We start from the raw sequence: 26,597 nt of genomic DNA, 5'->3' as shown, positions 1-26,597 counted from the left end.
GAAGAGGAGGAGCTGGCGCGCAGCAGGGGAGGACAGTCACCCTCTCCAGGTGTGCAGGGACCTCGGGGGATGCTGAGCAACCCAGCGCCCTCCCCTCAGGCTGTGAGGTGGCAGCACCGGTCCGGTCCGGAGGCCGGGTTCGCATCCCGGCTCTGCCACTCCCAGGCCTGGTGAGCTGGTGCTTCCAGATGCTGAGCAGGGCAGGAGGCGACGGCCACCTCCCAGGGCTGCCGCGAGCTACACGAGACACCCGTAGACTATTAACAGCACGACACATTATACCACCCTTTATTATCTCTTTACTGACGTAAAGAAGTGATTCTATCTCTAGAGACCAAACAGCATGAGAGACGTTCTCGGAAGAGGATCCCTTTGTGCCCAAGCCTCTGTGACTGATTTTGAATCTGCTCACCTGCACAAGGAGATGGCTTCGTAGTGGAGGGGGGTCAGGGCCCTCTGCCGAGATCCGCTTTTCCTCTGCTCATGCCGCGGCTCCCCTCGGAAACCGGCACCACGATGGGCCCCGCCCTGCCACAGGAAAACATGTTCCTGGACCACATGGGACCTTGGAACTGGCCTTCGACTTTTCAGAGTCCAAGCACACTGGAGGCCGTGCACAGCAGCCAGTCCCTGGTGAGCTGTGTCTGGGGCATCATGGGGCAGGAGGCTGGGCACCAGGTGGGGGGGTGTTGGCAAGAACCCAGGGGGGCCTCAGAGACTGACAAGAAAGTGTGAGTTCTGCTCCACCACTGACTGCGTGACTTGGACAAGGTGAGAGTCTCCTGAGCCTGCTTCCTCCTCTGAAAATACGAAGGGCAATTCCAGCTGACAGCCCTGGTGGTACCCCTTCCCCACTGAACGCAGAGAACATGCATGAAATGGTCTCACTGAGGGCCTGGGCTGGCCTGATCCCGACCCTAAGTGTCTGTAAAAACAGTGCACGTCTCCAAAGCCCCCAACCACCCAGAGCAGCAGGTCTCCAGGACCTTTTGGAACCATTCTCCACTGTTCTCTGTTTCCAGTGAGCCCCGAGGCCTGGCCTAAGACCTGTCTGTTACCGTAGAGCTGGCAGAGACTCACAGTCAGTGGTTAAGACTGCAGTCTTAGCAGCTCCCACCCTGGGGCCCTCCCCAGCTCCAGCGGGGAAAAGCAGAGCAGAACTGGCTCACCCCGATTCAGGGCCTCGCCACTCCCGGAGGGGCCTGACAAGGGCGGCCCCTGCCCCCACTCAGGCCGGGCACACCTCCCCTCTTCACCCGGCCCTGGGGAGCCAGCCCTGCCCAGCCTGCCCACTCTGGTGGGCTCCAGGACCAGTGCTCCTCTTGGACCAGTTCTCTCCGGTTCCTTTCCACCTGACTGCCCTCTCTGCAGCCATCCCAGTGCCCCTGAGCCCAAAGAGGCCTAGGGACGGGGCCCAGGGACGGGTGCAGGCCTCGAAGGTGCAGACGCCAACTGGGGTTCCACTCTGGAGGCCGGCTGGAGAAGGCGAGAACCACCCCCCAGGGGCGAGGGGGGGCTAGCAGTGGCCACAGGCTCCACCAGGGGAGATGGTGTCGGGAAGGGGGTGGCCTTGGGAAAGCAGTGGCTGCCACTCGCGGGGCTTGTGGGCTGCCGCCCTTGTGCCCCTTGTTCTGAGAAACAGCCATGGTCGTGGCTGAGGCTGCCGGGGGACTGAGCCTCCGGCCCCTGTGCTGCCGCCGTGGCAAGGGGTCCGGTCTGCGTTGGTGCACTGAGAGAACATTCTCTACAGCACCACAGGCTGTGGAGTGAGAGTGCGATGCAGGCTGAGCACCAGGCCCTGCTGGCCCCTGGGGCACAGGCAAATGGCAGGAAAAGGCCCGTCCTGCCGGAGCTGGGCCCCGTCCCCAGGCAAGGTCCTGCTCGGGCTGCACTCCGCGGCCGGGCTACGGCGCCATCACCACACTCTGCTCGCCATGGTCCACGCTCCAGAGGCGGTAGAACTCCGCAAAGTCCACGTAAGGCTCGACGCGGCCATCCTCGCCGGGCGGGAGCGAGTGGGCGGGCCGGGAGCGGAAAAGGCCCCCGTCAGAGCTGGAGCTGCTGCTCTGGGTGTGCGTGTTGGTGGACTGCAGGGTCAGGGTCGGGCTCTGGCTGGGAGCACAACAGGGGCAAATCAGTGATGGGCCGTGGCGTCTGGCCAGCCCCTCAGGGCACAGGCCACAAAGGCAACCACGAGGGCCAGCCGGCCAGATGGCCTTCGGGGCAGAGGAAAAGTCAAATGTATTTTTGAAGCTCTAACCACATGCAGCTCTTTAAATTAACTAGAATGAAATAAAATGGAACCCTCACTTCAGTGCTCAATAATCCGCGTGGCTAGCGGCTACTGCGTAGGATGCAGAACTTGCCACCCGCGGAGCGGCGCCGAGCTGGGCGCCATCCACTCCAACCTCTCCAAATCCATCCCAGACCAAACCCCACTGGTCACAGGCAGGCCAGGGCTCTTCTCCCGGAAAACCTCCCTACTCCCTCCTCCTCGTTTCTCTCGCAAGCTGGGTGGGGACGGGCCCCCCATGTTCCCAGAGCTCCCCGGGCACCCACCCTCTGCCACACAGCCTGTAACATCTGGGAATTACCTGCTAACCCACTGTCCTGCACACTCCCAGCACTCAGAGCTGGGCCAGCCTGGCAGCGGGGTGGGGGTGGGGGCAACTAAGCTCTGACGCAGGATGGAGGGACCCAGGGAGCTGGAGGCACAGAAGAATGGCTGGTTCTCCTGCCTGGTCTGGGATGGCTGCTACACGCCCTGCCTTTGTGGACACAGCTGGTGGCTCCTCTGAGCAGCCCTGCAGGGGTGGGGAGGCCACCCGTACAATGCTTAGGATGCCCATCACTCAGCTGCCCGGCAGGCCCCTCCAGCCCACAGGGGAGGCGGCAGCAGCCTGGGGGCAGGGAGCAGGAAAGGCCCCTGCGAGGCACAGGGAAACCTTCCCGGTGGCCCTTCCAACCGGCCAGATCTTGAGTGGGCTGGGTGGGGCACCTCTATTATTCTGTGCAGGGCTGGAATGTGGAAACCAGAGCCCAGCCCCATGGTGTGGCAGGTGGGGGTACATTCCCCAGACGTGGAGGGGGCGAGGCAGACACCCGACCTGTCAGGCAGGTCTGCCAGGAGTGAGGAGGGGGCCCGCCCACCACACCCCCAGGCTCCAGACCCCCTGCTGCCTCCACCCCTCCCCCAGCCTGAAACTAGAGAACTCGCTTCAAAGCTAAAATCTGACGCTTCAGTCAGAGAGCACTGGCTCTCATAAGCTGGCACAGGCCAAACAATGTCCCACAAGCACAGATACCATGGGGGAGGCCCCCCAAATCACACACTCCAAGACGGGAGAAGAGAAAAGAACAAGAGGACAACCTTCCCATTAAATGAAAACGAATACATGGCACCTGCAAGCAGAAACGAGCAGCAGGCTGTCAGCACGAGCTGCCTGTCTCCACCCCCTCCCTTCCGGCTTCAAGGAGCTGCTGGAAGCTGCAGTCCCGCCTGGGAGGCTACGGAGGCCTCCCCAGGGACGGAACTGGGGGATTTGAGAGGAACAAGACCCCAGCACATCTCAGGGCGTCTCATCCAAGGTTCCTCAGGCACAGGACGTGGCCCTACGGCCACTCCTGTCCAGGGACCCAGGGCTGTGCCCAGGAAGCAGGACTGAGATGGCTGGGGCTGGGGGTGGCCGCTTACTTGGTGAGGGTGGGAGTGGCTTCGTCCAGGGTGGAGGCGCTGTGGGCCCCGTTGACTAGCTGGCCCTGGGAGGGCATGACGAGGGACAGGGTCACGCTGGTTTTGCTGGTGCTCTGGGCGCTTGAGTAAGGCACTGATACGGGGTACACGCGTCCTCCTGCAGCTGTGGGAGGAAGAGAGTGGTGGGCTACAGGGTGTGGCTCGGGGGGACCCTGGGGTGGCAGCAACAGGGCCGCTCCAGGGCCTGAGAAGGTAGGCGGTGGCCCGGCTCGGATCCCCTAGCTTGACCCTCTGCCCCTTAGGACAGCGAAGGAGTACCAGTGGCAGAGACTCCTCCGGGCCAGGCAGGGGCCTCCGCGCAGCAGCAAAGCACTGCTGGTGCTCAAAGCAGGAAGAGAAGTGCTGAGCTGCCTCAACGAAAGGGTTACTGCCTGGCTTCCCACGGTGCTTTAACCCAAGGGCTAAGTATGCTCCTAGTTGAGGTTGGCCCAACAAAAATACGGCTGCAATAACAAGCTAGAGAAACTCCAGTAACCCCGGTGTCCGTGGGAGAACAAATCCATCTGATGCTTGAGTGCTAGGGCTTGCTTGTTTGAAAAAAAGAAAAAGAAATGCAGCCCCAGGAACTGCTGGTCTTGACACCAAAGCAGCACTGGGAGGGAGAACAAAAGAGTAATTCTTCCTGGGCAACATGATTTAGAATTAAAAGGTGGAGAGTAAAGCGTCTCTCCCTCACCTCTGACATGCCCGACCTCGGCTAGGTCCCTTCCTTCTAGGGCCTCAGTTTCCTTTCTGTAAAAGGGTTGTTAATGAGGACGAAAGGAAATATGCGGGCAAGGTGGCTGGCGCACAGCAGGCACTGAGCCCGCAGCTGCCGCTGTCCCCGCGATGTGGCCCGCGATGTGGCCCGTGGTGCTGCAAAGTGCTTCCCGTGCACTCAGGTCTTTCAAAGGAGGCCAGGGCAGGTGGTACTGGCCTCATTTCACAGACAAAAGGGGAAAAATAAGCACAGCTCAGACAGCTTTAAAGTCAGGGCCCGGCCTGGAACTGCTCAAAGCCAGGCCTCCCGACTCCACTCCGCCCCAGGCAGCAAGGCCGTGGCCTCGCCGCTCTGCCCCGACCCCAGCCCCAGCCCCGGACGGCCTCGGGCACGGGCTTGCGGCACACATACCTGGGGCTGGGGTGGGTGCGGCCTGGCTCATCTCTCCCAGGGGGTACCCAAAGTTCCGCACCAGCAGGGTCATGTCCTCGTGCCTTGGGCAGAACTTGGCACGCTCCCCGCCACTGGCGAAGGTGTCACTGTGGATGCGCTTCACCCGGTCCACCACGGCCTGGGCCACTGCATCCAGGGACGTCTGCTTGGCGAACTCCGTGTCGATCATGGCGGCAATCTCCTGGGGGCGACGGGAGCACAAACCTGGTGAGGAACGAGGGGGCCCAGGGAGTGTAGGCCACACCTTCACAGCCGAATCAGGACACTTAGGGGTCACCAGCCAAGCAAGTGGACGTCCCCACCGGCCAAGCCTGCAACCTGAGCTTCTCAAGGTATTCAGGATGATTCTTTTGGAACTTTCTCATTAGAAAAGGTGTGACCTTGTGATTTCTCTGATTTTTGGCTTCCACACACCAAAGAAATGGGGGAGAATATCCACCTCACTGCGTTGCAGTGAGGATTAAACAACATAATGGACGTGAGGGCACTTTAAGCTCAGTACAAACTGTCGGCTTTCCTTCCTGGAACAAACTTATTGTAGGAGATGATATGTCAGGATGAAGAGAGAGTCTCTGCCCTCAGAGAAGTCCACTGTCCCGTGTATTCTAGAACCCAGTAGAAGCCACTGGATAGTCTTATCACGAAGAGCAAAGAAAGGAAAAAAAGATCACATTTATGGTAAGATAAAAAATATAAACACAAAATCCTCTACGTGATGGCTGGCTGCAGTCTCTTGGAGGTAGGAGGGCAGGGGCAGGTAACGGGAAATGACCTGGGCCCGGTCCGGGGGGCTCAGCTCCAGCACTGACCAGCTTTGTCACCTCAGGCAAGACCCTGAACTCTGTGAGCCCCAAGTTCCCTAGCTTGACATGGCAGTGAGCCCCTGCCCCCACCATGTTATAAGGCTACTGGAAGGAATGAGATAAAATGGATGAAAAACCTTGAACACAGGTATTAGGAGACAGTGAGGCGCCTAAGACTTGCCCTCATTATTTTTAATTAGGACAGAGCAGAAAAGGTTACCTTCTCACCAGAATCACAGATGGAAGGAGAAACACAAGCTGAACTTCTCTGACTGACCCAGCAAGCCCAGGTCAGGTAAAGGCAGCTTCCCTTCAAGGTCATCCTCAATGTGACTGCCTCCAAGTCCGGCTTTACTGATGACTGTCTGACACGTGCATCCCAAGGTGTAGGAAAAAGCAGCAGCTCCCCCTGGCTGAGAACCTGTGTCTACCACGCCCAGCCTTCATCACAACCCCACAAAGGCAGAAGTCATCATCCCCATCTCAGAAACAAGGAATGAACTGTGTATCATCTGCAGCTCAAAGAGGGAAGCGACGGAGGCAGTGGAGCGGGACCTGGGCGGGCCGCATGACTCCTTGGCCGGCGCTCTATGTACCAGGCCGCGCTCCTGCTGGGCTTTCCTCCGCGGCCCACCCGGGCCCTTCCCAGTCTCCAGAGCCACGTGTGCCTGTGGAAATTCATTTCCCTCACCCTCTTCCCTTAGGCTTTGCTCAGGACCCTGGGGACTGGCACTGCTTCAAGCCCAGATGAGCAAAGCTTTTGGGTAGGATGGGTGTTCTTGGAACTCTGGGCTTTTTCTTCCCCCAACTTTGAACCCAGAGAAGATGTCTGGTGAGAGCATGTGAGAATCAGAGCTCTGGGGAGCATGCCACCCTGCAGGCTGGCCAGCCAAGCTCTGCTCGGGCCCAGCTCACCTGGTTGGCCTGCCCAGGCCCGTGGGCTGCCTCCAGGGCCTTGTACAGCCCCTCAGACATCAGCACCAGGAAGCCAGTCACCCCATCCAGGGGCTGTGCACCGTGGATTTCAGGCTCCGCGATGATGGGCTTGGACTTGGCAGCGCTGTGGGAAGAGAGCAGAGGGCACAGCTGTGCTTGGAATGGCCCCCTGGGGACATTTATTCTGGTGAGAAGAATCTACATCCAGAATGTAAAATAAAACACACATCTGACAAGAGGAAAAGAAAGAGAGGAGAGAGAAAACCAGAAAAACAGACCTGTCTTCTGAGGGCAGCTCTTAAAATAAAGCTCAGAGGGCCAGGAAAGCCAGGGCGAGGCTGGGGTCACAACGGCCAAGGTCAAATGCCCAATCCTGGTCCCACTCCACATTTCCTGTCCACAGAGCTGGGGGGTGGCAGGGGGAGGGTGGGACAGCCAGAGGGATGGGTTCTCTTTTAAAAGCCCACTCCTCTTGGGCTCCTCCAAGCTGACCCAGGCCCCACATACACTCTAGCTGCAGAGGGACTATGAACTGATGCACCATCAGAGCTGGTCAATGTCGGGAAGCTCCAACATGCACACATGCACACAGGGCAACGATAAGAAGATGTTCCCGGCAACAGGATTTGAAAGAGTGAGTCTGGCAACATCCTGAAGGTCGGTCCATCAGTAGGGGCGGGTTAGGTGAGTGCTGACAGCTACACACTGGAATCCTAGCAACTGTTACCAAGAATGCTGCCAGCCTAAACTGTAGGTGTGCAGGAATGGAGGAGTGGGTGCCTAGACTGAAAAAAGTGAGGTGCACAACACTGGGCGCGGAATGCTAGCATTTGTGGGTGTTTTGAAAAAGCAACTTGCTCCCTCCCCACCCCCAACAAGCACGCGCCATGCACAGTGCATGCGGCGCGCACACACATGCGTGCACGTACACAGAAACTCCAGGGCAGGATACCTCAGAAACTAGCAGCTTCTGAGGAAGGAGTCTGGGCTTGGGGTGGGAGGAAGATTCACTTTTCACTGCATATCCTGGGCACTGTTTGAATTGTTTTAAACCACAGATGGACCTTTCCATAAAGCAAACAGAACCCGACAAATTAGAGACAAAAGGTTCCAAACGTAATTATTTAAACCTTGTGAGGGTAAGGAGCTGTAACACATGTTTTCTAAGACACAAGGTGGGCATCACACACACACACACACACACACACACACAGTGTTGTCACATACAGGGCCGCCGTAGTTCAGGACACAAGCTCTGAATTCAGCCTGCCTGGCTTCAAGTCTTGCCTAAGCCCACTATTAGCCCTGAGACCAGGCAGGCTACCTAGTGTCTGCATGTGTCAGTTTCCTCATATGAAAATACCTCTGGGGCAATAAAAGCACCCACTTCATAGGGCCTGAGGACTGAATAAGAGAATGGATGTAAAAAACTGCGCATGGGCTTGGATGAAGGCTCACGTTATTATCGTCGTCTGTTTGCTATGAGCAGTGGGTGGCATCCAGAAGGGACAACCCATCTGGCAGCCCCGCCCTGGCCCCAGTCATGACAATACCGACCAACAGGCCTTCGGTCTGTCTCTATCCACACCAGGCAGCTCATGCCAACTCTGGCCTCTCCTGCCAGGCCCTATGGCATTGGTTGCTGCCCTTGGCTTTGGCCCAGCTCCCCACCTAACCCCTTGCCAGCCTAGCTCTACAGGACCCCAACTCCTGGCCTGCTGCCTGCTGGGTCCAGGGCCTGCCCCACACCAACCTCTCTGGGAGAATGAAAGCATCTCCTTGGGCTCCAAACTACCTCAACTGTACCTTTTGTCCCTAGAGCCTACAATCTGCATCTGCCCCAGGCCTCTGGTCTTACAAATGGGGGCAGCTAGGCCGGCCACTCACCTGAGTAGGTCGATGTCAGTGTAGCCGTATTTGACCTTGTAGTCCCCAATGCGCCTGGTGCTCTCCTGCCCACAGATGACGCCCACTTGCTTGATCTTTCCTGCATCCAAACCTACCAGAGGAAGAACAACACGACAACCTCAGAGTTTGTTCACAAAGAAGAACCAAAAGAAGGGGATACAGACATATCCACAAAAACAAGGCACTGAACAGGAAGTGAGATCATAGCTGGCACCTTGGAGGGCAGTTAGCCCAAAGTCCCCCAGTGTCCTCAGCCCCCAGCCCCATCAGAACACCCGTGGCTCAGAGTCCTCCCCTACGGGACAGCAGATCCAGCACCGCCCAGCTCAGCTCCCTCTGCAGCCTGGGCTCACAGGGAAGGGAGGGGGTGGCCATGGCGGCAGCTGGAGCCCCAGGACTTCTTTGGCCTCTCAGTCTCCACCAATAACAGTGCATACCAGAGACTCCTGGAAGCATTTCACATGTAATAACTCTTTCAATCCTCACAACACCCTGAGGTTAAGTGTTACTATTATCCTCATTACACAGAAGGGGAAACTGAGGCACAGAAAACTTGAGTAAGTTCCAAAATCACCAACTAGTAAGTGGAAGAGCTGGGATTCAACCCCAGGCAGGCTGGTCCCAAGCCCAAGGTCACAGCCCGTCCACTTCATGCCTTTCTCTACATGACCAACAGAAGGCACAGGGTGAGCCACCAGGCCCCGCCCCCCCACTCACCCAGCTGTGAGAGCCGGAAGAGCTCATCCTCATTCTCCGTGGTGTGGTCCACGTTCAACTGTGTCACCTGAAGACCATCCCCCGTGGATTTGCATAAAAGCGCACGGTTCGTACCTGCAGAAGAATTCGAGCAGCTGAGCAAAGGCTGAGAGCACAGTGAAGAACGGGACACGTTGAGAAAAGAGAGAAAAGGCAAGCATCTCACACATGGAAGTCCTTGAAATGAGCAAAGAAAATAGGCTCAGACCACTGGAGCCAGTCACCAGTCAGGGAGAGCTGATAATATTAAGGAATTAGGTTAAACTTTTCCAGTGACATCCGAGGACAATTATGATTAGGATTTTAACGAGACCTTTTCTCTAAGGAGCCACACTGCAGTATTTACAGATAGCACGACACAGCGTCTGGGTTTGCTTAACAACAACGCGGGGACAGAGGGCTGTAGATGAGTGAGGCTGGCCGGGGGAGGATGCTGGGGCTGGGGGATGGGCACACAGCAGTTCATTAAATGCTCTTCACTCTGCTGTTTATTACAGTTTTGAATTTTTTCCGTAACGAAATCTTAAGGAAAGGAGGAAGAGAAGAGGGACTGTATCAGTGGGGTCTCTCCAGAGCCCCTGCAGTAAACTGCACCCTGAGGGCACCGCCTTCTCAGGCCGAACATGGCCCTTCACCTACAAATCCAAACGTCCCTGTGACCTCTCACCCTCCAGCCCACAGCCAGCCCATCTTGCCGCCCTTCATGCCAAGTGGGTCTTCCACAGCCGGGCAACTTCTTCTAGACAAGGAAGCCACTGAGGTAGCCCAGAGAGGGGACACAACTCCCCAAGGCCACAAGCCAGTTAGGGGCACAGGGGGGACTCAAGCCGGGACACCAGCCTCTCAGCAGGTACTTCAAATGCCCCGGCCTGGGACTGAGACGTCCTATGGAGTTAACGGGAAACACTTAGTGGTCTCAGGACGCTCGAGGTGGAGGTCTTCCGTGTCTGGGAAGCAGACCGCCCAAAGGACACACGGATCCCGAGGCTGACCTTCTCCCCTGCTCTCCCGCCTTGGGACAGGCAGGTGGCTCACCGACATTGGCGACATAGAGCCTGTTGTTGAGAAGGACCGCCACCACGGCCATGGCTCCTCCCGAAATCTCCTTCTCCAACGTCTTGAGTCTTTCGAGGATCTTCTGATACTGAGGGGGCAGCTGGTGCTGAGGGGCGCCCTAGAAGCCATCACCGGCAGTCAGAGCGGGCCAGGGCCTTGGAGAGCATCTCACCAACCTCCCCTCCCTTAAAGACAGAGCATCTGAGGCCCGGCCGGGAAGGAAGCTGGCTGCAGCCCCAGGGCAGGCTTCTTTCAGGAGAGCCAGGCGTGACCTAACTCGTCCCGTCGGCCCTGAAGGTACCTGCGCATGACGTGAGCAGGCAGGTGACGAGGCCTGGACAGATTCGGGCCGAGGACCGACCTGGAAGGAGCTTCTCTCACACCCTATGCCCACCCCAAGTGGAGTCGCAGAGTATGGCTGCTCGTAGCCAGCCAAGGAGGGCCCTAGGAGGGCAGACCCGTTGCCACCTGCATCCCATCAGAAACTGTCCCCTAACGCCTGCCGCTCTGGCCCAGTTGTATCAATGGCCTGGGAGGGACATGGCAGATGAGTCCTTGCTCCTAGCAAAGCTGGACCTTGATCTGCTGCTCGTGGGGCACAGGCTGGGGACGTTACCTCAGGCAGCTGGGACTGGAGGCTCGCCTTCTCTGCCAACGCGTCATCGATGGACTCTAGGAAGCTCCTCTCCACCACATCGAAGGCCTGGAGGCAGAGGACAAGGCGGCAAAGGCCAATTCAAACACCACTGTCATCTGAGGCTGAAATGCTATTAACGGCAACAAGTTGCATCAACTGCAGGTTACCATGTGATGGGGCTTCGCACAGCGCACCACCAGGCACTGCTGCTCCCGCAGAGCAAGGTCTGATGAAGATGGCCCCGTGGGGCTGCTGCCTTCCAGGTGGCAGTGCAGAGTGACCAGAGAGGCGGGACGCGGCAGAGAGGTGGGGAGCACAGGCTCAGAGTCAGGCTGCCTGAGGGTGACGGCCAGCTTGGCACCTGCCGGCCAGGCAGCGCAGCCTCCTCAGAGGAAGTGCTGTTCTGACAGTGACTGAGGGTGTCCGCCCTGAGCACCCAGCGCCCGGCTCAGACTAAGTCTAGGTCAGTGACAGCTAGTGTCACTGCCACATCCTGAAGGCCCCTCAACACAGCTCACGCTGCCGCCTTTCCCAAGGGCGCCAGCTGAGACTCACTGGCACTGGGCCCTAAGGCCATGGCCGGCGCGCGGGCCCGCAGGTGCCAAGGCAGGAAAATGGCTGGGAACGCTGTTTTCGAGGAAGAGGAATCCACACTTCTCATCTAAGACTAAGTGCCCCTGGACTTGCTTCCAAAAGGCGATGCCAGGAGGACAAACTCCAGAACAGCAGCAAGCACAAACGCAGAAGTGGCAAAACCAACACAAGCCCAGCGGGAGCGAGGAGGCCTGGGGAGCGCCCAGTGACTGAGTGCCTGAGCCACGCGGGGGGAGAGGGCCGCCCTCAACGACCTTGTCTCTACCAGGGCTCAGCAGCCGCCACCATGCCCCACGTCCAAGGTGACGTCCAGAATCCCCTTCCCCAGGAGCACCTCGTCCAGAGCCGACCCTGCCAGGCGTGGGGAAGGACTGCTGCTGGCTGCCCGGCCCTGCACCTGGGAAGCGGGTTGCCCCTGCCGCTGGGAGAGGCTCCCAGAGCTGGTTCTTCTGCAGAGACAAGGAGCCAGTGGGGTCTTCAGACCAGCCCCGGGCTAACCGCACGCTCTGCTGTCGCAGGGCCGAGGCTCAGGGAACTCAGCCACGGCCAGCCAGCCCGAGCCCCCGTACCTGCAGCAGGACCCGCCGCACGTCGGCCTCAGTGTGCTCGGCGCTGAGCTGGCCCAGCAGGAGCTCCGCAGACAGCCGCTGGGCCACGAAGTTGGTTACCCGGTTGCCATCGTAGCCGTTGAAGACCCCGTACAGGAAGCAGTTGTTCTCACTCCTGACAGAGGGAGAGGGCAGGAGGTGGCCTGAGACCAGGGGCTCACAGAAGAGTGATGCCAGCTCCAGAGTGAGGGGGAGAAAGGAAAGGTATTGGGGAGACAAAAGACACAGCAGCTGTGGCTTCAGGTGCCCACGTGGGTCCCCCACTTTGACTATCATTGCACTCCGGCCGTGGCTTTCTAGGATACCCCTGCCCCCTGTAGCAGGCCTTCAGCTGGTCTGAGGTCTAAATGTGGAAGGGACAGCAGCAGACACCACCTCTCGTGGGCCATATCGCACTAGGAAGCCCCACGGAAAACACCTGCAAAACTGCTTTCTCTTGCTTGCAAACCTACTTCTGGTGCCCAGGAGAGCGCTGCCAGCACCCTCACCTGAACTTGAGCCAGTTGTCCTCTGGTGGGTGGCTCTCAGTGCCCTTGCCATCGGCAGAGTAGCTGCGGTTGGAGGCTGAGCCAACTCCAGAGAGGTGGCAGAGCGGCAGGTCATCCGTCCAGCTTGGTTGCTGCTCCTGGGAAGGACACCAGGAAACCAAGCGTGTTACCTTCTCACCCAGGGCAGACCCCACCTCATCTGCTTTTTCTTCCCCAACAAAAACCTAGCAGGCCCGGAGCCCCACCCAGAGGGTTCCACTTCCTCCTGGAAAACAATGATGCGTGTATGAACAAACACTTGCAGAAGGGTTTGCATGGTTTATGGCTAATCCACAAACTTCCCCGGGAAACCTGAAAAAGACTAGAGTTCCCACATGCAAGGCTCAGCAGGGATCTCCAGGAGTGCGCTACGCTGTGGAGCATGAGTGAAACACACACACACAAGTGAAGCAAACTCCTCGTATAAAAACTCTTTGGTGGTCCCCACCTTGCACTGCAATGGCTCTGACTCCAATCCCTTGGGCACTGGTTAAAACTGCAGATTTCCAGGCCCTGCCCACAGAATGTCTGATCCTGGCGGGGCTCAGGATATATGCAGTGTAGACAGCTCCTCCCAGGGGACTGATTCAAGCAACACAGATCCACACCTAGAGAAACTGACTTAGAAGCTCAGCCTCAGTCACTCTTCCTGGCACTGGGGTCTCCACGCCCTGGTCCCCACTCCACCCTGGTGTCCTCTCCCATCTGCCCCCCTGCCATATGCTTCTCCACTAGTACCAAATGCTTGCAGTACCCTGTCCACATCCCGCTCTTTCCCTCTGCGTGGAACACCCTCCTTGTCCTTGTCTAATAATTCTCCATGTCCTTCGGGACTCTGGCTCGGGAGTCACCGCCTCCAGGAAGACTTCCTTCAGGACGCCCCTCCCCAGGCTTGGCTGCCAGCCCTCTTGTGTATCCCTACTACACTTGGCCCCCCACTCTTGCCTGTGTCTGACTCCCATTCTACCCCATGGATCTCAAAGCAGGCTGTTCAGTATAACCACGACAGAGCTTTAAACACAAACACACGCACATATACACAGAGCTGTCTAGGAGGCAGCCCAAACACAGACTCTGAATTTCCTAAATCTCCTTGGGGGGGGGGGCACTCTGAGCACCTGCACTTTCTAAGCCCCAGAATCGACCCTGACACAAGGCGCAGGTGTGATCCACTAACTCACTGAAAGCCTCCCCTACACCCAGCCCCCACTTGAGAGCCCTGACTGGTTCACAAAGGCATTCCCGTGCCCACCAAGCTGAACTAGAGCAAACTAAAACTGGGAAAATCAAAGTTCAACTGCAAGGAGAGTAAAATTTGGATTGGAAGCTTTATTGAAAATTTAAAAAGCACGAATGCTGTGCACAACTTCTTACAAGCTAGCAGTAACAGACTTCAAGAAAGGACGCGAAAACTACTTCAACAGGCCTCTGCGGCCAGACATGTAAAAGGCCCGCGGTTGGCCTCTGCGGCAAGTTTCATCTTTTGTTTATCTACATACTGACAGGGAGTGACTTCATAGCTTTTTTATTTTTATCTTTTCATTTCAATTGCTTTTATGCTGCATTTATTCCAGCGCTTTAGTTTTGTGCTTTGCACCCTGGAGCAACTTCAGCGGGGTGTGGGAGTTTGTTTTTATTTCTAAATTAGCATATAGTAAAATTGCCTTTCTGGTAGGCAGGTCTATGAGGTTTTGTTTTTTTTTTGTTTTTTTTTTTTTTTTTGCGGTACGCGGGTCTCTCACTGTTGTGACCTCTCCCGTTGCGGAGCACAGGCTCCAGACGCGCAGGCTCAGCGGCCATGGCTCACGGGCCCAGCCGCTCCACGGCATGTGGGATCTTCCCGGACCGGGGCACATACCCGTGTCCCCTGCATTGGCAGGCGGGCTCTCAGCCACTGCGCCACCAGGGAAGCCCCAGGCCTATGACTATGAGTTTTAACACTCGTAGAGATTTGTGTAACTACCGCCACAATAAAGATACAGAACAGCCCATCTTCCCCAAACACCCCCTCATGCTGCCCCTTTGAAGCCACACCCTCCCCTAACTCCTGGCAACCAGTGACCTGTGCCCCATCACTCTACAGTCTTTTCAAGAATGCCATACATCAAATTATGCAATGCATAACCTTTTTCTTCCTCTTTTTATTGTGGTTAACACGTATAACATAAACTTTACCATCTTAACCATTTTTCAAGCCATCTTTAAGTGTACATTTTCCTGGTATTAAATATATTCACAATGCTGTGCAGCCATCACCACCATCCATCCCCATAACTCTTTTCATCTTGTAAAACTGAAACTCTATACCCAGTAAACAAAAACTCCCCATTCTCCCTTCCCTCCAGCCCCTGGCAACCACCACTGTACTCTATGTCTTTAAGTACATAACTTTTTGAGACTGGCTTCTCTCACTCAGCATTACGCCTTTGAGATTCATCCAAGCTGGTGCGAGCATCAACAGTTGGTCCCTTTTTATTGTAGAGCAGTATTCCGTCACATGGACATAGTATAGTTTATCCATTCATCCCCTTAAGGGCATCTGGGCTGTTTCCAGTTTTGGGCAATTCTGAAGAGAGCTGTCATAAACACTCACGGGCAGGTTTCTGTGTGAACATAACTTTTCATATCTCTAGGGTAAACACCTAGGAGTGAGACTGCTGTTTAACTTCATACGAAGCTGCCAAACTGCTTTGCAAGGCGGCGCGCCACTTGCCTCCCACAGGTAACGCACAACCGTTCTTGCTGCTCCGCATTCTCATCACATGGTATTTTTTTTTTTAAGACATTCTAAGAAGTGTATAATGATATCTCATCACAGCTTTAATTTGCATTTCCCTAATGGCTAATAATGATGTTGAGCATCTTTTCATGTGCCTATTTGCCATTCACATATCTTCTTTGGTGAAGTGTCTCTTTACAAAGTCTCATACCTATGTTTTAATTGTGTTGTTTGTTTTCTTAACTACTGAATTTTGAGAGTCCTTCATATATTTTGGATAAAAGTCTTTTCTTGCATATGTGATTTGCAAATATTTTTCCCAGTCTCTACCTGCTATTTCATTCACTTACCAGTGAGTGTCTTTTGTAAAGCAAAAGTTTTTACTTGTGATGAAATCCTTTTTTAAAAAATATTTATTTATTTTCCTTATTTTTTTGGCTGTGTCGGGTCTTAGTTGCAGCACACAGGATCTTTAAGGCATGTGGGATCTTTCGTTACTGTGAGCTGTCTCTGCGCTGCAATGCTCAGGCTTCTCTCTAGTTGTGGCACACAGGCTCCAGAGCACGTGGGCTCTGTCGTTTGCAGCACGCGGGCTCTCTCACTGAGGCGTGGGAGCTCAATAGTTGTGGACCCTGATGAAATCCATTTAATCATTTTTTTTCTTTCATGGTTCATGCTTTTGATGTCATCTATAAGAACTCTTTGCCCAGTCCCAGGTCAAGATATCTTCTGTTTTCTTCTAAAAGTGTTATAGGGACTTCCCTGGTGGTCCAGTGGTTAAGACTCCACGCTCTCAATGCAGGGGGCCCAGGATCGATCCCTGGTCAGGAAATTAGATCCCACATGCACGCTGCAACTAAGAGCCTGCATGCCTTAACTAAAGGATCCCTCATGCCACAACTAAGACCCGGCACAGCCAAATAAATAAATTTTAAAATAAATAAATAAAAAATAAAAGTGTTATAGTTTTACATTTAGACCTGTGATCCATTTTGAGTTCATTTCTATATAAGGCAGGAGATTTAGGTAAATTTTTTTTTTTGGCAAATGGATGTCCAATTTTTCCAATACTATTTGTTGAAAAGACCATCCTTTATCTGGACTTCCCTGGTGGCACTGTGGTTAAGAATCCGCCTGCCAATGCAGGGGACACAGGTTCGAGCCCTGGTCCGGGAAGATCCCACGTGCCGCAGAGCACCTAGGCCCGTGTGCCACAACTACTGAGCCTGTGCTCTAGAGTCCATGCGCCACAACTACTGAAGGCCGTGCACCTACAGCCTGTGCTCCGCAACAAGAGAAGCCACCACAGTAAGCCCGTGCACCGCAATGAAGAGCAGCCCCCCCAGTCGCCGCAACTAGAGAAAGCCTGTGTGCCGCAACAGAGACCCAACGCAGCCAAAAATAAATTTAAAAAAAAAGAGTATTTTAAATACTTCTGGTTACTTTAAAAAAAAGAAAAAAAGGCTATCCTTTCTCCATTTAATTACCTTTTTTGATCTATGTGTCTATCCTTCCACCAAGTCAAAGCTCTTGATGATCATAGCTTTATTAATCTGTATTTAAAATCTACATTATAACATCAGTTGGTGTGATGCCTCTAACTTTATTCTTTTTCAAAACTGTTTTGGCTATTCTAGTTCCTTTACCTTTCCATATAAATTTTAGAATCAGCTTGTATTTACAAGAAAATCCTGCTGGGATTTTGATTGGAATTGTTTCAAATCTATAGATCAATCTGAGGAGATGTGACATCTTCACTATATCGAATCTTGCAATTCATCAAACGGTATGTCTTTAAAAGTCCTTGTGTCTTCTTTATGGGACTTTAAAAATTCACACAACTTCACCACAAGGGCTAAAAAGCTACCAATGCCTACGAGCAGTCTTTGACAACAGAACATATGACTAAAATCTACTAACGGAAAAGGAACGGCAACAAGAGCTGAAATTCTGCTCAGCTCCCGATGATGCTGAGCATTTAACTCTTTCAGGTCAAGCTACAGGAAAATAAAACAAAACAAAACAATAACTGCTTCACAGTAACACAAAATTGTTTCTAGTTTTAATCCTGACCTGTCTCACTTTAAAGCAACAAAAATGTCTCTCTTAACATAAGTGTGAACTTCAGTCTTTGGAATCCACATATGACATTATGCAATGAGAGTATATTTGATTAATACATATATTCATTCAACAAATGTTTACTGAACATTTACAACAGGCTGGCATTACTCCAGGTGCTGTGGACACAGTGGAGAAAACAACCGAGGGTCCTGGCTTGAAACTTCCTTTCTAGGGAGAGAGACTTCAAACATGTAATATGATAAATAAACAAGGCACTTTTAGACAAGGAAATGTGCTATGGAGAAAATACATCAGGGTAGGGAGACAGACAGTGGTGGGGAGGGCTCTTTCAGATGAGGTGGTCAGAAGAAGCCTCTCTGGGGAGGTGACCTCTGAGACAGACCTGAACGATTATGGAGCAGTGGTCATTTCAGAAAGTGGGGAAAGAGCCTTCCAAGCAGATGCAAAGACCCTGAGGTAGAAAATAGAATGACTTACGTTTAAGGAAGTGTGAGGCTGGCGTGGCCTCTGTAGTGAGCAGCGGGGAAAGTGGCTTGCTCCTGCGTTCACACACATGCACGCACGTGTGTGCCCAAGTAAGGACAGTGTAAGGCCTTTTAGGCCACAGAAAGGAGTTCATTACCAAGGAATTATACTTCAAGGAACAGATATTGCCAATCATCCCCTATGTCTTAGATCTGATTAATATACCTCCATCACCAAGGACCTCACAAAGGTCTCAGGCAACCTCGCAAGTAAATTTCCCAAAAAACTCCTTTTTCTAGGGTCTGCCTCCTGCCTCCAACTGGGAAGAAATTAAGCATAAGATAAGGCAGAGGCACAAAAGCATCTCCCCAACTAGGAGTGTCCCCTGTCCTGAAAAGATGGGCCAAGAAGCCAGTATTCGGCACCCCAAAATGTCCCAGCTGTTTTAAAGCATGGGAGGAGAAGACATTTATACTTTCTAGAATTCTGTCTGTGATTAAAACTGAGATTAAGATGGATTGAACTCGTCCTCTAATATGAGATGAACAATATGAATGTGTCACCCACGATGCAAAACCTGTCATCGATGCTGCAATCACAGTGCTTCCTCTGCCATTATCTAACTCCCACAAGGGACAGAGACAGGCTTCCAGGGACTTAAATCTTTCCAATAAATTCATACTTTCCAGAAAAAAAAAATATTACCCAAGCAACTTATGGGCCCACTCGGCATTGAGAAATACACTATGAAAAAGACTAGTACATTAGTCTTTCACAAGGAAGGATACAAACTCAAATGGATGACTGAGGAACTTGCCACGTCAGTGTGTCGTGGCAGAGGAACAATTCATGTAAAAGCACTTCACGATGGGAGCTCACGAAGCTGCTCTCAGGAGCGGGTGATGCCACGCTGGCTGCTGCAGCCATGCCCAGCTGACATGAGTGCAGCAAGCTCCCCAAACCAGAAAGACTGTGTGTCTGACAGTGGTCAACCTACTTAACAAGCACCTTATTCTTCAGAAAGTATTTATGCTTAGTGTCTGGATACTTCTACAGTGTTAAGTGCTTTTTCTGAAATTGGATTTTCATAATGTTGAGCTAGTAATATTTTGGAAATGCATTGTTTTAGTAGTTGGCAATCAGTGTTTAGGTCAGTGGGTTAAGTACTCCAGGGCTTAAGGGCAGTGTTTGTCCATTTCTGATAAAAACACTTAAGGAAACAGTCATTGATGGATATTTTCTTAATGTACCATTATATATATACTTCATTCAGTCAGTCCTAATACCAGCATCTTACTTAGTGGGCAAACACAAAAGGCATTCGCATTAGGATCAGGAACAAAGCAAGGATACCTATAATCTCCATTACTTAATAATGAACTGGAGGTGTTAGCACATGCAATTAGACAAGAGAAAAGGAGGAGAGCATACGACTTGGAAAAGACGTACAGTCATCTCTATTTGCAGTTGATGTGATGGTATTTGGAAACCCTAAAGAATAAATAATAAAACTAACTCAAATAAAATAAATCAGTAAGATGGCAGGATACAAAATCAACACAAAAAATCAACAGCCTTCATATACTTAAAGAAAAGATGGGCATCTGGCCTCTACTTACTGTCAACTAAAACAACAAAGCCTTTTTCCTCTGAAGTTCTCTTGAGTCAGTTCCCCAAAACCACACTCCTATAGAGGAGTTTTTTTTTTTTTTTTTTTTTTTTTGTGTGTGTGGTACACGGGCCTCTCACTGTTGTGGCCTCTCCCGTTGTGGAGCACTGGCTCCGGACTCGCAGGCTCAGCGGCCACGGCTCACGGGCCCAGCCACGCCGCGGCACGTGGGATCTTCCCAGACCCGGGCACGAACCCGTGTCCCCTGCATCGGCAGGCGGACTCTCAACCACTGCGCCACCCGGGAAGCCCTATAGAGGAGTTTTTTAAACTTAAATTTATATCGGTTGGATTATATCTTAATGCTTTCATCTCAGCCATCCAGCCTGTTGACATAGTTTTGAATCTCACCCTTTGACAGATTAACAATCTCACTCAGCTGTCTATCTTGTACAGATAAGGCCTGCTACAGGGTGTTCCAAATGACTTCTAAAAAACTGTGACCAGAAGAAAAAGCGTGGGAAGCTAACCCGCTTCTGACAGGAGGTGTCTGCACCAAACACAGAAGGGAAGTAACACCTCCGCCAAAGGTTTATGATACTTGAAAAGCCATATATATTTTTGGAACCTCAAATAAAGAGGCTACTGACCCTAGAGGTACAGTCACAGAAACAAGCACATACTTTAAAACAAACCAACTATTTATATATGAACCTTGCTGAGTGAAGTTCTCCTATTTCACATTGACATTCTTTAAACAATGAGTTTCTAGCCAACTTGCCTTGCTATTTAAATAAAGAAAGAAGAAATTAGAAAAAAATTACCCAAAGAGCATATTAAATAGTATCTACGGTAAGGCAGAGCCTCCCCCTTTCTGTCTTTCCAAGTCCTATCCACCCACAAAAGCCCGGCTCAAATCCCAGTGGTGCCAGAGGCCCGTGTTTCCCAAACCTCAACCATCCACTCACCATCTTCAACAAATTATCCATTTCATGTTTTTTCTTTAATCTGCCATTTTTTCTTTTATTAAAATGACTTCATTTTGAATATAAACTCTTCAGTATTATAAGTGGAAAACCATTATTACCTGCCAAATCTTGATGGTAATAAAAAAGGAAAACAAAACAAGGTTATTAAATTCTAGCTTAAGTCATGGGCTGCTGCACTCTGAGCTGAAGCCCTGTTCTCTCTGTTGAAATAAAGGGAGATTAGCAAGAATCAGAAAGGTGTTACATACGTACTAGGACCAAACCAAGTTTATCTCCTGATATCATCAGAAAGTTTCAAAGAGAACTAAAGAGCAAATAACCTCCACATGTAAGGATGCGTTTTACATCGGCATACACCTGACCACCTCACTGAATGTGTTCCAGGTTCTGGGAAAATACTGCCCAAGGCCATGGGGCCCCTTCCCTGAGAAATGCATCCCGTGGCCTCACCGTGCATTCTGGGTACCTACTCACTGACTATTAACTATTTGGCAACTTGTGGCAACTCTCAGGTTATAGTCTGGTATTGTTAATTGGCTACTTTATTTCACCGATTCAAAGACATGTATTTTCAACATTTTTAATATCGCTGAAGTTAGTGTGTTACAAGTTAATTAGCAGGGCACTTTCTTTCTTAGTAGTATATAAAATAATGATGTGCCCTTATAATCCATAGTGTCTTAGACCCAATGACATACGGGCAATTTCTCAGATACTCATGAGTGCTCCTTCAGCGACGGCCCTGCATAGAGTGCAGTCCCCACAGCAGCTCAAACATTCAGTAACAAGCTGCCAGAGAATTCCAGGAGGTGCTACCCGTGTGGGAGTGGGAGAGTATCTGGTCCTCCCTGATTTCAGCAGTGGCCCTCAAATCATTCTCACCCTGCTGTGGCCGGCTTAGCTTCAATTGTATTCTCCCCCTTCTGTCCACCGCCATCGGGGATTATCCATACCAAGCATTCATTGCTGATTCTATTAAAACCCACCAGACTGCCAACACTCTTGCTTCCTTCCTCCACGATTCTGAACAGTTTTCGGAAAGGTCATGTATTTTCTACTCACACAAACCACCCACCCCTCCACCCCTGCACGCACTGATGCACACTTTCTCCCACGCCCGCAAATGCCAGGCCCACAGCACCAGCAGCAAGCGGTGCTTAGCGCCTGAACATGAGTCGTGAGAAGCTGAGAAAGGGGAGCCTCAGGCTTAGAGCCTCATAAACACATACAACAGTGAGTATGGCTCACTTAACTCTTTGATGGGTTACAAGCTCATTTCTCACAAGAAAGAATCTGTTTCGAAAAGCCTAATTTTAACTTGATTTTCTGAGGGAGATTCCAAAATTCCTATTTTGGTATAAATTTCTCTAGTTATTCAATTGTATTTAACCCATTAAGGGGGTCACACCTTGCACACATATATTTCAGCATTAGCACCTCATGTACACGTGACCATGTCACATAAAAATAGTCCATAAGGGCTTCCCTGGTGGCGCAGTGGTTGCACCAATGCAGGGGACAAAGGTTCGAGCCCCGGCCTGGGAAGATCCCACATGCCGCGGAGCAACTAAGCCCATGCGCCACAACTACTGAGCCTGTGCTCTACAGCCCGCGAGCCACAACTACTGAAGCCCACACACCTAGAGCCCGTGCTCCGCAACAAAACAAGGCACCGCAATGAGAAGCCCGCGCACCGCGACGAAGAGTAACCCCCACTCACCGCAACTAGAGAAAGCCTGAGCACAGCAACGAAGACCCAACACAGCCAAACATAAAATAAATTAATTAATTTTAAAAAAAAGTAGTCCATAAAAGTCCCCAGAGACTCATCTCAAACTCCTGGGCAGCAGAAATAGACAAAAGCATGATTCCAAGTTCGGGCCACAGCCTGAATATCAAATTATAGTATGAAAAGGCCGAGTGTTTTTGTGGCGGAAGCACCCGGATTCCTTAGAAGCAAAAAGGAAGCTCAGAAAGGGAGAATCATGCCCTCAGCAAGATGACTCTGGGTGGGGGCAGCAGTTCTTTCTCTCCAAAAAGGCTAAAACACCCTGATGCCTCCTGCCATCTCTATCTTTCAGAATGACCCCCTTTTCCTTCCTTGCTTCTCTGGGACCGACCCCACTCCTGGCCCCCACCTCTTTCACTAGGGTTTCCATCAAAGGTTCTCTATGTTTTCATCACAAATATAGCACTAATACATTTTAAAGGGGCTACTAATAATTGTGGAGCTTACCGTGTGCTGGAGCAGCTGGACCACATTCTGACGGCATATGAGACAGTTGTAGGTGATGGTCTAAAGGATGTTTTTATTTTAAGGCTATGTGTTTATTTTAACATACATTAGAAGAAAAATATATGGCTAGGACCTGTGATTTCATAGATATAATTGCTCAGGAAAAATTTGATTTCAAGTTGACTTTTTAAATAATTAAGTAAATAGTAGTTTAGGCAAAATTAAACTCTTGATTCTCCCTGCCCCCAGGGCACGCCTCCTCCAGGGCTCCCCACCTCAGTAAACGGCACCACTGTTGTTCCAACCGAAACCCTGTAGTCCTTCTCGACTTTTCTTCCTCTGTCACACGCCTCACACTTGATCCGTCAGCAAACCGTATCGGCTCTTCCCCCCAAACACAGCCAGAACTGGGTCCTTCTCACCACCCCTCTTCCATCACTCTGACCGAGCCTCTGTCGTCTCACACCTGGGCAACGGGGAGCACCACGCAGCAGGTCCCAAGCTTCCACTCTCGCCGCTCAAACGCCTGCCTCTCGACAGAAGGCTCTTTCTCCAGCCACGAATCAGACCACTTCACGCCCCTACTCAAACCCACCCTAGAGTTTCACATCACACTTAGCACAGAATCCAAAGCTCACATCAGGATCCACAAGGCTCCCCCGGACCTCGGCTTCTCCTACTCCCCCAACGTACTCCACTCCAGCCTGACGCTCCCCTAATAGGTGAGCCTTGCACCCCTGTTCCCTCACACAGGAATACTCCCTCCCACATCGCCCACCTCATCTCATCAAACGTTCAACTGTCTTCCCCGACCACTCTGTCTAAAACAGGCCCTTCGCCCCGCTGTCTGTGAATCCGGCCTATTCTTCCTCGCAGCACCCCTATGTTATATCCTGGATATTATTATATCATATATAATCTGTACTTCTGTTTCCTATCTCACTCACTAGAACATAAGCTTCACGAGGGCAGGGTCCCCTGCACCTACACAGTGCCTGCCACATACTGACTACTCACTGACGTTTAAGGGAATGAACCGTAGGCCTTCATCCACATCAGGACTGAAGGTGGAGCTTCACGGCTGGAGGTAACCACACCAGGCCAGGAGTGTAACATGTTCATTCAAAACTAACAACACTCCTGGGAGTCCTCTCGGGTGCGGAAACCAAGGTTCAGGGACGTTAAGTGAAAAATCAAGGTTTAGGGATGTTAGTGACTTGCCCAAGGCCATACAGGACCCGTGAGCTGTTTTATCAGGCTGTGAAGGGCCCAAGTTCTTTTGAAGCTACTTCAAAAGCTCATCTTTTCTTCAAAAGACCTTTTAAGGTACTACACTACCTGGGGAGCAAAGGTGAAACTCCTCAGGATGACATTCCACGAAGCGCTCTGCCATCTTGTCCCTGGCACTCCCTCCCAGCACCATGACAGCAGATCCCCAGCCCCTCCTGCAAGCCTCCACTGACCTGGTCAAATTAGGCCATCTGCAGCCCCTCAACACATTGACACTAGAGTGCCTTACACATCACATTAGTGATACAGGCTCCTTCTCCCATGCAGGACTGCAAATGCAGTGGGGGTGGACACCTGCCTCATTTATCTTCGTACCCCCAGGCCCAGTAACTACAGACCAGCAGATCTCATAGCCACCTGCTGTATGACGGTGTCTGAGCTACTCTCACCGGACTCAGGACAGTGGAGGGCAGGCCAAGCCCAGCACACCGTGTGGACCCTTGGATACCCTGTGAGCAGAGATGTCTTGATCATCATTAGCGTGGGAGGGGTCTGGTGTGGACATCCCTATCATCCCTTTGCCTTTCATCACAGTGCTATGTGCTTAAAGCTAACCAGCCAACTTTAAAAGACTGCACACGTTCTGGAGCTAGCAAAGCTCGCCTCTGTCTAACCCGAGTCCCTGGGCTCCATCACACCGATAAGGGAGGGAAGCTGGTAGCCACTCTCCTCAGCAAGCCACGTCAGCCTATGACAGTTAACCGCAACAGCATCTGCCACAATCCACCCAGTATTTCTGGAATATTTACTATACTGGGGACATTTACATAGGGGCCCTGCCCTCCTGCAAAGCAGAGGGCCAGGCCTACCTAACCAACTCAAGGATAAGGCCAGGGCTTCCCTGGTGGTGCAGTGGTTGGGAGTCCGCCTGCCGATGCAGGGGACATGAGTTCGCGCCCCGGTCCGGGAGGATCCCACATGCTGCGGAGCTGCTGCGCCCATGAGCCATGGCCGCTGAGCCTGCGCGTCCGGAGCCTGTGGTCCGCAACGGAAGAGGCCACAACAGTGAGAGGCCCACGTACCACAAAAAAAAAAAAAAGGATAAGGCCAAACTGCCAGGCAGTAGTAAAATAAAGGGACAGCCACAGGTGTGGAGGGGAAGAGAGCATTCCCCACTGGGAAAAGCTGGGAATCGCCGTCCTGGAGGAGCAATTTCAAAGGGAGTCTACACAAAGCCTCTCATTAGATTACAGCAGTGAAGGCCACCCTTACCCGCTGGTTCCAATGCTTCAAGACCCCTTAGGGCAGTAGGGCCAAGATGTGCTGCATTTCTGTAAAGTCAGGGCTGAGCACTGGACCTGGTCTCAAATGCTTTACTCATTATTTTATAAACAATTTATTGAATGCCCAGCACCTAGTGATGGGAGGTGCTGGTAACACTATTCAGTGTTCCCCTCTCTTCAAGTTCACTTTCCAGTACAGGAGGCAGACAAGTCCACAGGCAAGTACAACAGACTGCCATGTCTGAGGAGGACCCAGGGGACAAGCAACCTGCCCTCGGTCCATGGTGCCAACACGCATGTGCATCTATGTATATGTGTGTCAAAAGGATGCAGGTGCTGGAAGACACCAGTGACAATCCCATGAGGGTCCAGACTGGGGGGAGGTGGGAGGGGGGAGCCTCACGACAATCCTCCCACTGCCTGCTCTTACCTAATGGATAAGGAAACTGAGACTGATGGAAGCACAGTGAGTTACAGCCAGGACCAGAACCCAGTCATTCCCTCCGTATAGCCTAGAGGTTAAGAGGGTTTCTGGAATCAGAATCCCTGATTTTAATCCTGCCTCTGCCACTTACCAGCTGTGTGGCCTTTGGCAAATGACCACCTCTCTGTGCCTCAGTTTCCTCATCTGTAAAACAGGGAGAATTACAGTACTTGTCTCACGGGGCTGTTATGAAAAATTAAACTTAGAAATATAAAGCTATTGGCACAAAGCCTGGGATATAGTAAGCGATACACAACTGGCTGCTGCTGCTGCTACGATGATTATTATCGCACGACCCGCCCAGGGCCCGGGGTAGGCTCGCTACCCCGGCTCTCTCGGCGGCCGCGCGCCACTGTCCCTGCAGGCTCCAGAACGCTCCTACCCTCCACGCGCCCTTGACGCTCGCGGCCGCTGGACCGCGAATCCGAGCCCCCGACGGCCCGGCCGGCAACGCGCACGCGCGGGCCTTGCGGGGCCGCACGCACCCGGGGTCGGGAATGAGGGGGGGCCGGCCCGGGAAAGGGGAGGGCGGCGGCCACACCCTGCCAGGGACGGGGAGGCGACCAAAGGCGGAGAAGGAGCCGCGCTTGCACCCGACAGGTCCCCCCGGGCTCCCAACCCCCATCCCGAAGAGCGAGTGGGTTCCTCACATTCTGTAGCAGGCTCCTCCTCTGTGCCGCCATCTTGGAGGGACCCCCGCGAGCGCGCCCGCCTCCCGCCAGAGCAGGCGAGAAAGGCGGCTAGAGCGACCCAAAGCCGGCCAGG

General features: G+C 52.5%; 1 protein-coding gene across 4 annotated transcripts; it reads right to left on the bottom strand.

The window, feature by feature from the left end:
- Window positions 1–274: 274 nt before the first annotated feature.
- TAB1 (TGF-beta activated kinase 1 (MAP3K7) binding protein 1) lies at window positions 275–26,596 on the bottom strand. 4 transcript variants are annotated; one of them, XM_067698135.1, is made up of 11 exons: window positions 26,483–26,596; window positions 12,694–12,830; window positions 12,167–12,320; window positions 10,983–11,069; window positions 10,346–10,484; window positions 9,272–9,385; window positions 8,534–8,645; window positions 6,626–6,770; window positions 4,866–5,088; window positions 3,695–3,857; window positions 275–2,112 (listed from the first exon to the last, which is right to left on the bottom strand). In XM_067698135.1, the coding sequence occupies exons 1-11, from the start codon at window positions 26,513–26,515 to the stop codon at window positions 1,905–1,907; spliced, it is 1,515 nt and encodes a 504-aa protein (XP_067554236.1). In that variant the 5' UTR covers window positions 26,516–26,596; the 3' UTR covers window positions 275–1,904. The 4 variants fall into 4 exon arrangements, with proteins under 4 accessions (XP_067554236.1, XP_067554239.1, XP_067554238.1 ...); XM_067698138.1 differs by lacking the exon at window positions 26,483–26,596 and adding an exon at window positions 15,122–16,296; XM_067698137.1 differs by having other exon boundaries at window positions 1,949–2,108.
- Between the last annotated feature and the right edge of the window lies 1 nt (window position 26,597).

Source organism: Pseudorca crassidens, chromosome 11 (assembly GCF_039906515.1).
Source record: "Pseudorca crassidens isolate mPseCra1 chromosome 11, mPseCra1.hap1, whole genome shotgun sequence".
Taxonomy (NCBI): domain Eukaryota; kingdom Metazoa; phylum Chordata; class Mammalia; order Artiodactyla; family Delphinidae; genus Pseudorca; species Pseudorca crassidens.
Note: the sequence above shows the minus strand (reverse complement) of the source record. Positions and strands in the feature narration are given on the sequence as shown.

Bases quoted from the DNA above. Each gene is read 5' to 3' on its own strand.
- TAB1 (XM_067698138.1), bottom strand. From the start codon at position 15,253: ATGGATAAACTATACTATGTCCATGTGACGGAATACTGCTCTACAATA. The intron at 11,070-12,166 runs GTACGGGGGCTC...CTCTGCCTCCAG, and splicing joins TGCGGCGGGTCCTGCTGCAG to GCCTTCGATGTGGTGGAGAG. The intron at 8,646-9,271 runs GTGAGTGGGGGG...TTCCTCTGGTAG, and splicing joins CTTCCGGCTCTCACAGCTGG to GTTTGGATGCAGGAAAGATC.